This window comes from Gracilinanus agilis, chromosome 4, assembly GCF_016433145.1.
Source record: "Gracilinanus agilis isolate LMUSP501 chromosome 4, AgileGrace, whole genome shotgun sequence".
Taxonomy (NCBI): Eukaryota; Metazoa; Chordata; class Mammalia; order Didelphimorphia; family Didelphidae; genus Gracilinanus; species Gracilinanus agilis.
The window spans coordinates 162,388,425-162,403,856 of NC_058133.1; the positions used below are offsets into that span (position 1 = coordinate 162,388,425).

The following is a 15,432-nucleotide window of genomic DNA, read 5'->3' on the forward strand; positions in this document are numbered from 1 at the left end:
TTAAAGTCACACATCACAAATACAATAAAAAACTCATGAAGGAAATAAAGTGGAGAGCATGAATGGGTAGCTTCTAAGGTCCCTCCAAGAGCTGTGACCTTTGAGATCTCTCATACTATTTTGTTTTGCATATCTCCAGTATGCTTAAGATCATAGTATGTAGTTGCAAGGGATCTTTGTATAATTCCTTTATGCTACAGATGAGAAAACAGAGGCCTAGAGAGATTGTGTAGGAAGTACAGTGATTTTGGTTGTTAAGGTAACAGAAGAAATGCTTAGAACAAAGATTTCTGGCTTTACTAAACTCTTAGTTTTGCTCCTGATCTGTGATGTGCATGAACTCAAGCTAGGGATCAAGTGGCATGATTTAATTCAATTCAATTAAAAATATTTATTAAACACTTACTATGTGCTAGGTTCTAGGAATACAGAAAGAAAAATAAAATCATTCCTATTCTCAAGGAACTTATAATGGGAGATTGGGGGATTAGCGTTATGTATACAGTTATGCAAATACAAAATGTATGTGTGTATATAATCTAAATATGTACTATAAATGTAGAATAGATTTGGGGGGGCAGAAACATCACCAGCAAGCAAAAGAGTTGGCAAAGGTCTCTTGTATGAGGTGGCACTTGAGCTAAGCCTCGAAGGAAGCTAAGGATTTCGGAAACCTTACTCTAGCGTCACCCAGCTCCTGTGCAGTTTTGCAAAGTAGAACTTCTGGGATGATATTTAAGGATCCAGGAGGACAACTAGAAGTATGATTGGAGTTCAAAGCAATGAACTAACTGTACGTCAAAACACATTTTGGTTGAAGGACATCAGAAGAGCAGTTGAGTTTAAAAAAAAAAAAAGACAGTTTCATTTAAGCCTCATAGTTTCTGTTTTATTTTGCTGGCTGCTTGGCTGAATGAACTGCAATAGCTCCTGGGGCTATGGCCACAAGAGCAGAGACATCTCTCTGTAGGGCAGAGACCCTAATAGCAGCTATAATTCAGTGGAAAGATGGCAAAAAAAAAAAAAAAAAAAGTAGCCAAGGACTTGAAGAGGACGCTGAAGCATATGAAAACCAGAAGATGGCATCAGAGAGCAGCTTAGAAGGGATGGCTGCAGAGGAGAAAATAAAGACTGATGGGAGAAGGACTCCAGATCTGGGGAGAAAGCAGCTCCAATCAGAAGACATTGCCAGAGGATATCGCTATCATTGGCTCTGCCAGGTAGGAAGCGGGCAGCATCACTGGAGGCAGAAAAAGGTTTGAGCTTGAACACCATCCTGCAAGCATGCAGTTACTGGCCATAGGTGTTCTCCTATAGTGTGCCACTCTTGCCTAGTCCAGTATGGGGTCTTCCCTGGCTGTATGTGTTCCCTGGTTCCATGTGTTTCATATATGACTATGTTTCACATAGACACATTTCCTGGCCATGTATGGTCCCTTTCCTATGGTGGTGGTGTGGTAATCTGTGAGAGAGTAGAACCCTGTTCATATGAAGAACTCTTTCCTGGTATTTATTTTGCTGAGCTGTTTAATAGGGTTTTTTTTTGCTTTGTTTGTTTTGAATTGTTGAGCCTCTTGATTAGCTATTAAAATAAAGCATTAGTAGGAACTTGTGAAGCCTGGCTCTGAGTGGATGCTTCCTCACAATGTACCTCAAAATTGGGATAGCATTCCAAGGGTGGCCCCAGAAGACTTTTTCAGGCTCACACAGATAATAAATATCAAGCTTAGGATTTGAACCTGGGTCTTCTGATTCTAATCCCAGTACTCTTTGCACCATATCACAGGTCATGTCTTAAGTCGTTTTCATAGTTACCTGTGAATAAGTGCATTTCTCCTAGAATATGCTCCAAGAAAGAAGGCATGTTCTGACTTAGCTCTGTATCTCTCCTAGGACAATGTGCTGCACAAAGAAAGTGCTTTATAAATGTCTGTTAAATTGAATTGGATTGAACTGAACCAGAATTTGAAAAGGAGTGGAATAAAATGGATGCCATTTAACTCCTTCCTTTGAAAGGTCCTTGAACTGGCTTCATTACCTTAGTATGGCTGGAGATAGGTCTGTGGTTAGGATGGGATACTTCCTTATTTTTCACATTAAAGCAGTATAGGAAGCAGACCACTTCCCTTTCCCCTCTCCTCCTCATGCCCCAGTGGTCACTGTGCAGCTTCGTCTATTGTCCTCCAAACCCCATTTCCTCTACTCCACTCCCAGCTTAGTGTAGTTCCCTGGGCAGTCCCCATCCTGCTTCTGGAGATGGTGGAATTCTGCTCTATCTTATGTGAGCCCTTCTGGTGCTTTATCCAGATGGTGTAGTGAATTAGGAGGAGGCAAAGCCCTTCCCCCCCTCTCAGAGACACTCAAGATTTGCTTCCTAGTCACATAGCCAGGCTAAGGGAAAGGCTTCAGATTTTTCAGTTCCTAAACCCTTCATATTACAGCTCCAGCTGCTGAAACTAGAGTCTCTGTGCTTCTCTTTTCAACATTAACTGACATTAAGATATGCCCTATTTTGAACACAGGTTTCCTGAGGTCAAGGATAAGCTTCACCTTCCTCTATTCTCTCCTGATAGGGCATTGCTGAGGTGAGCTAGCATTTGAAGCCAGTTCCTTTTGATTGAATTCAGTTCCATTCAATAAATGTTTATTAAGCATCTTCTAAGATCAAAGTCCTGGGGCAGTTAAGTAGCCTGGAGATAGGAAACTCATCTTTAGTTTAAATCTGTCCTTGGATACTTAATAGGTGAGTGATCCTGGGCAAGGCACCTCATCTTGTTTGTCTCGGTTTCTTCATCTATAAAATGAGCTAGAGAAAGAAATGGCAAACCACTCTAAGATCTTTACCAAGAAAACCCCAAATGGGGTCACAAAGAGTCGAGCTTGACGGAAATGACTGAACAGAGTCAAGGCCCTGTGCTATGTACTGGAGTTACAAAGAAGAATGAAAAAAAATCAGCGTCTTCCAGGAATTTACAATCTAATGGGAAGGATGAAGGATAAATAAATATAATATGAGAGAAAATGTAAGAGAAAACAAGGGATCAAGATAAGATGCTTAAGAGAATTTGAGAAAGGAAGATTACTTTTAGTAGGTAGATCACCAATGGCTTCCCATAGGAGAGGACGAAGAAGCTTTCAACAAGCCTCAGAGATGTGGAGGGAATGGGTTTAATGTGCTAAGTAGGGATAGGGCAGGATGAGATCAGGGAGTAACTCCTGGTCCACTGTATTTAGAATGTAGATTGTATGAGGGGAGTCAAGAGGAGCAATGTAGGAAAAGTAGTTTGGAGAAGACTTCTGACATGGTGGTGACATAGAAGATCCTAGAGGAGCCCAACTCTCCTGCCAAACATTCTGGGAAAGATGTAGAGGGTGTGAGATGAAGCAATGGTCAAAGTGGCTAAAGAGAAACAGCAGTAAGTTGAAACTAGACTCTGCCTAGTCCAGGACAGTATAAGACAGCCAGATGCCCATGAACTCTTGGAGGGGAAATAAAGAAGGAAAGGGAAAAGCCAGTGAGAGCTTAGATAAAGGGTCCGGAAGTCAATGGGATCTTGGCTCTAACCTGTTAGGGCTTCAGTGTGTGACTGAGCTAACTTGCACAAGGAGAGGGGCTGGACAGTTTGTGCAAAAATGAAAACTGCCCAAGATATCTGAAGCCAATATTACCACTCATAGTAGGAAACAAAGTTTAAAGAAATGCTCGTGCCAGGGGGTGGGGGGGTAGGTGTTTTCTAGAAGGTTGGAGTCCATTGAGATCTCTGACTTCTGGTTAGAACTTTCCAGGGCAAGCAAGAATAAGTGATGGAACCAGCTCCCAGTAGGTCACTGAGCAGGGACTTGTGTTTGCATGACTGGGAATCCTCTGAAGGGACTGGAGCCAGGATTTCTTCTTCAAAGCACAAGACAGGGCCAACTTAATTTCAGGATGTCTAATTTTGGAGGAGAGGAAGAGGGCAGCCATTAAAAAAGGAGAAACAGCTTCAAGGGGATGAGGGATTCGAAAGTAGTATACAGTGAAAGGTGGAATTGGTTAACTATAGAATTGAAATTAGGAAGAGAGAAAAGTGAAGTTAGAGCAGAAGAGGAAGGGAAGAAAGTGAAATTATAGCTCCAAAAGTACCAAGGGAAGTGAGAGGTAAAGGGAGAGATGGAAAAATAGGAGGTTGCAGTCAGATAAATTAATTACAGAGTTTTTGACCAAGGAAGTGCAATATGTAGGTAAATGGCAAGATTCCATCCCTGTGCATGACTGAGGTGGAGTGGAGGAGTAGGCCCATAAGTCTGAGGAGTCTGAGGGATAGAAAACTAGGGAGTTTGATGGAACAACATCATAAATGTTGAAGTCCCCCAAATATAAGGGTAGCAATTAGGGAGAAAGAGAAGATAGTGAGCAAAGTACTGAATTTCAGAAAAGAGGGAGAATGACCTGGGATATGTGTTCATAGGAAACAGAGAGCCAATGAAATTTTTCCAGTAAAAGAATGCTATGATTGGACCCAAGGGATGGATTGGAGAAGGGAATCTTTATGGGGCAGGGCTGATCTCCCCCAATCTCATCCCATTCTAGTTACTCACTTTTCTTTCTCAGCTTCCTGGGAAGTACCACGGAATAGATCACATCCCCACTCTCCTCCTCCTGATGACTCACTGGAAGGAGAGAGAGGTTTTAGAGATGACTCACCTAGCCAAGACCATGAATCCTGCCCCTGGCTTCAACCCCAGGTATGGCCTCTGAGGCTATCTGACGAAACTTCCAGAAGGAAGGAAACTCTGTGAATGTAACCATGATAGCAAGAGGCAGTAGAATACTGTGGGGGCAAGGGAACTTGCTTTGGAAAAATGTGGGATAAAAGAGGCTAAAAAACCCCCAACCCACGAACCCATAGAATGCTGGAACTATAGAGAACCAACCTCCCAGTCCTCTGGTCCAGTTCATCTCTACTGAAATGGAAGTCCAGAGACCTTTAGTCACTTGCCCAAGACCACACATCAAGTTATTGTTAAAGTCAGGACTAAAAACCAGCTTTCCAGATTTTTTAGCCCATTATATTTCCCCCTATATGCTGTTGCCATGTAGGCCAATATTACCATTTTACAGATTAGGAAACTGAGGCTGCCTATGAGGTCTGTTCACAGTTATGCTTAGAGTGAGTGGCAGTTAGGACTAGAAAGAATCTGCATCTGCAAACTGCCAGCTCAGAACTTTTTGTACCACAGCAAGCAGATTATGATGATCAAGTCTCTACAGGTATCCAGGGACAGAAATCACAGGTGATTTCTATAGCTTTAGGTGATCCAGTGGTTAGAATACCAGGCCTAGAGTCAAGAAGATCTGAGTTCAAATCTAGCCTTGGACTCTTTACTCTTCTGTATGATCTTGGCCAAGTTGCTTACTCTCTGCCCATGTTTCCTTACCTGGAAAATGAGAATAATAATGGCATCTCCATCCCAGAGTATGAAGATTAAAAGAGATATGTGAAAGTCTTTTGCATAGTATTTAGGCACATGCCTAACTCTTCATGGCTCCATTTGGGGTTTTCTTGGCAAAAATACAGTATGCCATTTTCTTCTCCAGCTTATTTTTCATAAGAAGAAACTGAGGCAAACAGGGCTAAGCAACTTGTCCAGGGTCATACAGCTGGTAAGTATCTGAAACCAGATTTGAACTCAGGAGATGAGTCCTTCTGATTCCAGAACCAGCATTTTCCGCTGTGCCATGTAGCTGTCCCTATGTAGACACTATATAAATGCAAGATATTATTATTATGGTTACAATAGAGGTCTTGTTCTTTTTCACCTGCTTTCTGTCTTTCTCCTTCTCTACTAACAGCTCTGCCATAGGAATGATTAATGCCCTCCAGTTTCTCTTGTTAGATCTATTGGCAAAAGACAGAGATCCTGGTCCACCTGTGTGACCATGCACAAGTACCTCAATTTTCACATCTGTAAAGTGAGGATAATAATATGAACACTATCCAGTTCATAGGGTTGCTGTAAGATACTCCATAAACATTAAATAAAATATGAGTTATTAATATTATTATCCTTCCAAAGGTGCCCAAGGAAGCTCTAAGGTCCATAATTTCTTCATCTTCCTTTTGAAGAGGTCTTTTCTCTGTCCAGCAGAGCAGCTTGACCCTTACCATTGAAATACACTGGACAAGACTTCAGGTCCTGTGATAAGGAGGCCTTAGGGGCTTCTGGAATTCCTGGGAAGAAAGGGCCCCTAGGAAACATAAAGAGTAATGTGAATGAACATAGAGGAAAGGTAAGGCTATGAAATAGACTGCAGATCCTGGGCTGGGATGGCAGAAGAGGATTATCAGATCATAGTAGGCTTAAGGCACTTTTCTTTTTGTGAGGGCTAACCCGTAAGACTGTACACAGTTAACTTTTATGGGACAATTTCATCTAAAAATGCCCTGAGAGATAATACAGCTCAAGAGGAACCCTAAACCTTGGGAAAGATAGAGTGTAGAGGACTTAGACCAATTCAACACAATTGACTCCACAGGACCAGGGGTAGAGCCACAGCTAGGATTTCTGAAATTCAGTTGTGTTGGGTTGAGGGTAGAATCTAAATTATGACCATTTCTGTGTGTAGCTAGTGTAGTTTGAGGACAAAGATCATGGGAATTGAGAAAATAAACATTTTGGAAGGCCAATTTAAGAGGGAGCAGGGATTGGAGTGGAGAAGAAGACAATAAGCTAAGTACCAAACTAATCTGAACAGAAAGAGAGTGACCTGGAAGTCTATGGATGGCAACAACTAGAATCTGGACAAGGTGGGACAAATTTTCAAGGGGGAGAGGAAGTTACTGAGTGATAGTGGCAGTGGTGAATAAGGCGTGCACCAAATCTTCTTCCCAGGCCCTGTATGTCAGGAGGTATAAGAGAAGTCACGAAGAAATAGTCAAGAGATGCGGTGTCTTCATAGGAAAGCTAGGTTGCATTAAGTATGCAAAAAAGGAGATGAATATAGAAAGAAGAGATTAGAAGGAAGGGAACTTTTAAACCACAGAGGAGGGCCCCAGAGGGCATGGTGGAAGTGAGGACAAAGGAAGACCCAGGGAAGGTTGAATTAGACATGAGAGTATGGGTTTGGAAGGTAATGGAGAAGGAAGACAAGCCCTGGAAAAGACTGTCCTATTTGGATGTAGTCCTTGGAAGTGGCTCATCCCCAGTGTCCCCTGATGTTCACAACCAACTACTCTGCTTCCTTGCCTTTTCCCATGGCAACTTTCTCCTCCAATATGCAGTAGCAATAGTTATAGAAGGGGCAGCCTGTTTCCTCCCCCTTCCCCACCACTGCCACTACTGACCCTGTTCTCTTACCTTCTCTAGGGCTGCCTTGCTGTCCAAACTGCATGTGCCCATGGGGGCACAAACTGGAGAGAACTATAATATGTAATGTATTGGGTCAGCTGTGTACTAACCTCAGGGAGACAAGGTAGTTCCCTGCCCTAGTTAAGTCTTTCTCACTCAAGGCAGAGATTTTATACTACTTGAGCCATTGCTAGTATCTAAGGAATATTCAGTGACTTTCATAATAAGAAGGCAGTAGACTCACCTGGCAGAATCAGAGGCAGCAGTTCCTTCTGTAAAATCAAGTGTGTATAAAAATAACTAACAAGAACCTAATAGATTTTTTCCAATTGTGCGTTTGCCACATTTGTGTGTCCATGTTTCCATGGGAATGATTAGTGGGAGAGGAGAAAATATGAAGTGGGGCACATAATAGCTGTCTTTATTTATTTGAAAGTCTATCTTGTAGAAGAGGGATTGGATTTATTTTTCTTGATCCCTGATGTTAGACTAAGAGTAGTTGTTTGGAAGTCCCAAAGAAACCGATTTTGGTTTGACTTAAGGAGAAAAATCCCCAACAATGACTTATCAGAAAGTGGAAAGGGCTGCTTCTGTAGTAGGTGAATTCCCCATCACTGAAGGTTTTTAAGCAGAACCGGACTTCTCTGCTGTCTTTTCCACATTTAAGGCTCTGAAGAGCTGGCTTCAAATTCCACTTGGGACAATGTTGGCTGTGACTCTCAGTGCCCAGGGCAACTCTCTTGGATTATAAATTGCAGGGCAGATGCTAACTTGCACTGGTAGAGGGCATTTCATCACATAGGAGTGCCCTACGCCAACAAAATCACAAGTCGACCTGTAGTCCTATTCCCGTCCCTCCCGTGCCACTGAAGAATTTGGGCAACTTCCTCTGGGATTGGGAGAGGCAAAGGGAGGGGCCAGCAATATAAGGAGAAGGTACTGAGGAGACATTGGTTGGTGCAGGAGAGGGTGGGGTTCCCTGTGACTGGCTGAGACAAAGGCATTTCGGTTTAGATTTAGGGATTCTTAAACTTTGTTTGTGTCACAGCCATTCTTTGGCAGTCTGTGGAAGCCTATGGACCCCTCAGAATAATGCTTCCATTTATTTATTTACTTATTATTTTAAACCCCTTACCTTCTGTTTTAGAATCAATACTGTATATTGGTTCCAAGGCTGAAGAATGGTAAGGGCTAGGCAGTAGGGCAGTGACTTGTCTAGGGTCACATAGCTAGGAAGTGCCTAAGGCCAGATTTGAACCTAGGACTTCCTGTCTCTAGGCCTGGCTCTCAATCCACTGAGCCATCTAGTTGCCCCCAAAATAATGCTTTTAAATGCACAAAAAAATACATGTAGGATTACAAAAGAAGCCAATTGTATTGAAAAACAGTTACCAGAATATTAAAAACTGTCAAATAAACCAAAAACAAGCCCATGGACCCAAGATGAGAATCACCTAAGGGACAGAGGCTTGGGATACAACTGTATCAGCCTAGAGAGATGCACTGAAAATCAAATGAGAAAGTGCTTTCTAAACAGTAAAGCCCCTGAAAAAGATAGCTATTACTATTATAACTAGTATAATGATAATTATTAATAAAGTCATGGTACTCTCCACACATTTTGGGGGGTGTAGATGTCCATATGTTTGTGGATGGGCTTGAGGGATTTAAAGTATTCAACTCTAGTCCTCATTTCTTCCTGTGTTTTCTACTCTGGTCACTTGAGTTTAAAATTGCTAGACACCATTCTTAATGTCTTTGGCAAGTTGCTTCAACTCTTTTATAAAATTAAGGGGTTGAAATCGATGGCCTATGAGGTCCCTTTCTGCTTTAGATCAATGGTCAGATGAGACAGTCAAAAGACCCCTGTTTGAGTTTTGGCTCTGGCATTTATTGGCTAAGTCCCTGTGGGAAAGGCAATTCTAAGCCTTTATTCCTCATCTGTAAAATGGGGATAATACTTACCCTGTGCCATGGGGTTGTTGAGAAGAAAAGCTTGGTAAATCTTGAAATGCTGTAGAAATGTGAGCTAAAAGTATTATGATTTTCTCTCTTTTCAACCATAATCACACCCCCACATGGATTCCCTTTTCAGTAGCAATATTTTCAAATGTGGTCAGTGATGACTTAAAGGTGCATTTACTGCTCCTTACCAGAGTTGCCTCCTGGCCAACCTTTGGCCTACTTAGCCACGTTTTTGTCCTGAAAGCTGGCTGCTTCTTACCATGTTCTATTATTATTATCATTAATATTATATTGTGTATTATTATGGCTAGCTTTTGTTTTATCTTTTTTCAAGTTTTGATTTTTATAGCTCTGCTCTCTTCAGGCTTGGAGTATTCCAGTCTATGCATGAAATGCTAGGGTCCCCTTCTGAGGGTGCAAATGGGTCAGGCCCCTGGGAGTAAGTTTGAGGGGACAGGGAGAAGGTGGGACTGGGGTTCCAACCAGGATTGGAATCTATGACCAGAGAATGCTAAAGGAAGATACTGACCTGATTTCTTCATGAACCTGAAACAAAGCAGAAGGGCTGTAGAGATGCCAGTCACACCTAGCAAGGTCAGAGTTATCCCTAGTACCAGCTGGCTGTTCCTGCGCCTTCTGGGGACCTAGGGGAGAGACATGGAGGCCTGAATGTTAGACATTAAGTTGCTGAGATTTTCCAAAGTTGTTTTAAGGAATAGGATAGGGAAATCCAATCTAACAAGTTGGGAACTGAAAACTTTCCAGGCTATGCATATATCTGGTTTCTGTACTTCCTATAAGAAGAAAAGGATGAGAACAATGAATGGGGTGGCTCCATTCCAGGAGTGATGTATGAAGGAAATGTTCATTTACTGAGAAGCCTCCTTATTTCCCCACTGACTTGAGATGTTCTAGGATGGGATTAGAAGCAGAAGAAAGGAAGAGCACACTTGGTCAATCCACATTTACTGAGCAGCTACTATGAGCCAAAACTGTGCTGAACACTGGGGTACAAAACTTAATAAATCCCAACCTCTCAGAGACCTGAAAGTCTTTTTGGGGAGACCACATACTCTCTATAAAGAAACAAACTGTATTCTCTCTCGTTAAGCGTGGAGCTATTTTTTAAGAATAATTCTCTGCATCCCTCTTGAATATCACCCAGAAGAGGAAGGAGGCAGGTTTTCCATAGGTTCCTGAATTTGTTACCCAGGATTTTTCCTATGTGGGAAAACTGGTACAGGACTAGGAGCAGAACCCCTCTGTCACCCTAAAGCTCTACCATATCTCCTGCTGTGATACCATTATTTAGGTGAAGGAATGATGAGATAATGGAATTGAAAGAGAAGACAAGTTAGAGACTGCTGGGCTCTGGGTGCCTTCTGGCCTCCTAAGGGGACACTGCAAATCCTATATTAATGAGAAATATTATTATTTTCTCTCGTCTTTATAACCATTACTTTCCCAGCTTCACCTCTCTGTCTCTGTCTCTGACTCTGTCTCTGTCTCTCTGTGTCTGTGTCTGTCTCTCTCTCTGTATCTCTCTCGGTCTCTCTCTGTCTGTCTGTCTCTCTCTGTGTGTGTCTCTCTCTGTCTCTGTCTGTCTGTCTGTCTGTCTGTCTCTCTCAGCTTTCTCCTATTTCCCCAATCTGTTTCCACTCCCACTCCCTTTTTCCACTCACTTGAATTTCCAGCCCAAGGCTCTGTTTCTGAACTTGGCCATCTTCTGTGGTTGCCTCACACCAGTACAATCCAGCATCTTCTATTATGGTTCCTGGGATGCAATATTCTGGGGACTGGTCTCTGTCTCTTATGGTCTTATTATCTTTAAAGAAGGAGAAGTACAGCTGGGAAGATGATCTCTGCAGAGGTAGTTGGGTCTCACAGCTCAAGGCCATTGGGCTCCCCTCCATGGTTTCAGTAGAATTTTTGATTCTCAGCTCAGGTTGAGGAAACAGCTCTAGGGGAAGAGTCAATTTTAGGGTCAAGGAGAATTGATGGATAGAGGAGGTTCTGGGAGTTAAGGGTTAGAAATGCTGGGGGAAACTGAGCCATAATTTATTCCAGTTAAGGAACACAGTGGTTAAGGCACCAGGCCTGGAACCAAGAAGGTTTGAGTTCAAATTTAGCTTCAGACACTTATGAGGTGTATGACCCAGGGCAAGTCATTTAAAATCTGTCTAGTTCCATTTCTTGAACTGTAAAATAGTGATAACAAAAGTACTTAACTCAGAGTTGTTGTGAGGATCAAACGAGATGATATTTATAAAACACTTAGTATAGCACCTGGCATGTAGCTAGATTCTCTTCCCCCCTTCCCATTCTGCATTCACAGTGGGACACTGTGGGACACCCAGAATCAAAACCTAGGAATTCAATAGCCTCAATGTAAGAGCATTTACTATATATTAGGATTTGTTTCCTTCTCTTCAGCTAGCCTGGTCTAGAATATTCTTGAACAAGCAGCTTGAGTCCTGGCCCTTCTAGCTAAGAGACTTCCAACATGGAGGATTCCAGGGGGTAGGTTCCTGTTCTGAGACTTCATGGTTTCCAGGGACCTTATCCTTGGCAGTTTCCATCCCATGGCCAGGTGGTCTTACCTTGGACTTGAAGGATGACAGGTTTAGAACTTTGCTTTTTTTTTTGATGATTCACATTCCCACTACAACTGTACAGGCCACTGTGCTCTATCCTTGCTGCTTTGATGGGCAGAGAATTGTTTTCCTTAGTGAAGTTAATTAATTTTCTCTCTTTGTGAAATGTAACCTGGGAGAGTTTAGCATTATTCCAACCTTGGCACTGCAAAATTACAGCATCTCCTTCAAATACAGAGTAAGGAACCTGGAGGATCAGCCAGTCTGTAATACATAGGAAGATATATCTGTCATTGTCCCTATCTGCCTTCACTTTCTCCTTTCTAGTACCTTTAGGCATATGGCTTTCCATACTAAAATCCTACTCATCCTTGCATCCCAGTTTAGGTATCAAGCCTTTTCTGATTCTGCCACTCTGATTGGCTAGTTAAACACATCAATGGGGGATTATGGGCTAAGCTGGTGAGTGGGCGTGGAACTGGGATAACCTGTCTGAGGGCCTCCTGCCCTGAAGAGGGATGCCCCAGGAACACAACCATAATAACCAATTATTATGTGAGAATGATACCCTTTCATATCCAGAAAAGGGAGAGATTATTGCTGGCTTGGGTGGATCCGGGAAGAATTCTTGGAAGAGGTGGAAGTTGAGTAAGCTTTTAAAGGATCAGTAGAGATTCAAATGGAAGAAAAGGAGTGTTGGAGGATATTCCAGGCATATATAATGAGCATATGAACAAAGACATGGGACAGTCAAATGTGGGGTATGTATAGTGATTGATGAGTAGCTTAATTGGGCTAGAGCATTCACTGGCTTCTTTACTTACCTCCCTGATACCTATAAATATGCCCAGGTTTACTTGATTTTTAAAAACAGAACAAAACAAACAAAAAAGCCCAAACAAAAATATCTCTTGAACATAGCTTCAAACAATCACTCTATATCTTTTCTCCCTTTCACAACTAAACTCTCAAAAAAAGCCATCTACATTTATTGCCTCTGTTTTCTCACCCCCTCCCCTCCCACTCATTTTCAAATACCTCACACTCTGGTTTCTGATTTTTTTCACTTGACTAAAACTATTTTCTTCAAAGTCTCCCATTATCTCTGAAATGCTGAAACCAATACTCTAAGTTATGTTTTAGTCCTCATTATAATTGACCTTGCTATGATAGGATCTTCCTGGATACTCTTTCTTGTCCAGGTTTTTGTGATACTCCTCTTGCCTGGTTTTTCTTCTACTTTTATGATCCAAGTTTCTCAGTTCCATTTGTTGAATTAACATATATGTTGTGTTTTCTATATACACCTCAGTATACACCATGGCTCTGTCTTGGACTTTCTTCTCTCTCTGTACTCTCTTGTGTATCTACTTATCTCTCATGGTTTAAATTGTCAAGTATGTGCAGATTACCCCCATATATCTGTATCTGTCCCTTATCTTCCTTCTGACCCCCATCTTACATCTCAAACCTAAAATGTCCAAAATGGAACTCCTTAACTCTTCCCAAGTCCTCAGCTCTTCTTAATTTTCCTATTTCTATTGAAAACACTAGTCACCCACATTTGCAACCTGGGAGTCATCCCTAACTTTTCCTTTTCCTCCACCTCTGATATCCAATCAGTTACCAAGTCTTCTTTATTCTTTGTTCACAGTATCACTCAAATCCATCTCCTTCTCTCCATGTACAATGCCTCCTAGTTGAAAAACTCATCATGTGCCACATGGACTATTGCAATTGCCTCTAAATTGGGCTCCATACCTCTAATCTCTGTTTTTAGTCTCTCCTCCATACACAGTCATTGAATTGATATTCCTGGGCTACAGGTCTAATCATTTATCCCCTTTTTCTAAAAGTATTAAGGATTACCTATTGCCTCTGGGATAAAATACAACTTCTACTCATCCTATTTTAAGACTATCTCTTGCTTCTAGAAGGACTTTTGCACAGGTTGTTTCTCATGCCTGAAATATATTCCCTCTTTTCCTTTGGCTCTTGAAGCCCTTACCTCCATTCAAAATTCAGCTCAAATATCACTTCCTACATGAGACCTTTCCCAATTTGTTAGTAGCTGTTCTTCCCAAAATAATGACTTTGCTTTTCCTTATTAGATATTTTGATCTTCTTTCTTGTGTACACACTTCTTTTTAAAGAAGAATATAAGCTATTTAGGGAAAAGAGTGTTTCATTTTTTTTACTTTGTATCTCTACCACCCAAAAAAGTGCCTGCCACATAGTGAACTCCTAATGTGTGTTTAGTTTTTTTTCCTTAAATAAATGCTTGATAAATTTAATTGAAACAGAGGGGATTTGTATGAGATAAGGTGGAAAGGATAGGGATGGCACTAGATTGTGGAGGGATATGAATGAGTCGAGTGAATTTTAACTTTACTGAGGACTCAATGAAGATTTTTGAGCAAAGAAAATGGCATGATACAGGAAACTGGCAGTAGTGTGAAGGATAGATTTGGGTTGGAAGGGTGATGGTGTAACTTGGAGGACCCAGTAAGAGTCTACTGAAACTATCTAAATGGGTAGTATTATTAGTTTTCCTTTTTCTTTTTATCCTAAGCACCTTCTATGGTGCCTGATATACAGTAAGTACCTAAGAAATGCTTGTTGGCTGATTGCTTGAATAAGGACTAGTACTTGGACGTTGGTAATGTGAATAGACAAATATTGGCACATGAGATCCTGTATATGGAGGATTGAGGGCTGAGGGAGGGGGAAGAGTTAAAGGTAATGCTAAAGTTTCCCAAAGAAGAGACTGTACAAATGTTACTAATGAAATAGGGAAGTCAGAGGGAGAAGGTTTTGAAAGGAAAATAATAATGTTTGTTTTGGATATGTGTTTGAGATGTCAGAGGAAAATCTAGGAGGAGAGATCCTGTAGGCTGTTAAAGTCAGGCCTGAAGCTTGGAAAACAGTTATAGTTTGGTGGGTTGTCTGCACAGAGACAGTAATGTAGTTGAGGCAATGAATGAGATCATCTAGGGAGAAAGAAAGAAAAGAAAGGGCCAGAGATCAAACCGTAGGATAGTTCTACCTCGAGGGGCCAAGAAGAGGAGAAAGAGCTAGCAATTACAAAGAAAGAACAGTTTAGAGTTAGGAAGAGAACTAGGAGGATGCAGTATCTTAGAATCCAAGGGAGGAGAGAATATTTAGGTTAATAAAACATTTATATGTAAGTATACACATATATATATATATACATATACATACATCTATTTCCATATATAGACTCACTCTCTATATAAATATATAATCAATTCTCTCTTTCCATATATGTATAAAATAACAGTTCTGTCATATATCAGTTCACTCTATATAATCAGTTTTGTGTGTGTGTGTGTGTGTGTGTGTGTGTGTGTGTGTGTGTGTGTACCAACAAGCCTTTCTTAGATATTTTCTATATACCAGTACATAGAAAATACCTAGGAAAGGCTTATTGGTTGATTGAGTGATTGAATAAATTACATACATGTGTGTGTATGTGTATATATAAACATATATATATATATATATATATATATATATATATATA

At 41.2% G+C, this 15,432-nt stretch overlaps 1 protein-coding gene across 1 annotated transcript in view; it reads right to left on the reverse strand.

Moving 5' to 3' along the window:
• The window catches only part of LOC123246046 (Fc receptor-like protein 6), a 67,949-nt gene that overhangs the window by 4,476 nt on the left and 48,041 nt on the right, over positions 1–15,432 (reverse strand). Inside the window, exons 2-7 of the mRNA XM_044674999.1 lie at positions 11,895–12,152; positions 10,977–11,254; positions 9,824–9,938; positions 7,574–7,601; positions 6,147–6,229; positions 4,579–4,650 (exon numbers count right to left, since the gene is read on the reverse strand). Coding sequence (XP_044530934.1) covers positions 4,579–4,650; positions 6,147–6,229; positions 7,574–7,601; positions 9,824–9,938; positions 10,977–11,254; positions 11,895–12,152 — 834 coding nt within the window. The remainder of the gene's footprint in view (positions 1–4,578; positions 4,651–6,146; positions 6,230–7,573; positions 7,602–9,823; positions 9,939–10,976; positions 11,255–11,894; positions 12,153–15,432) is intronic.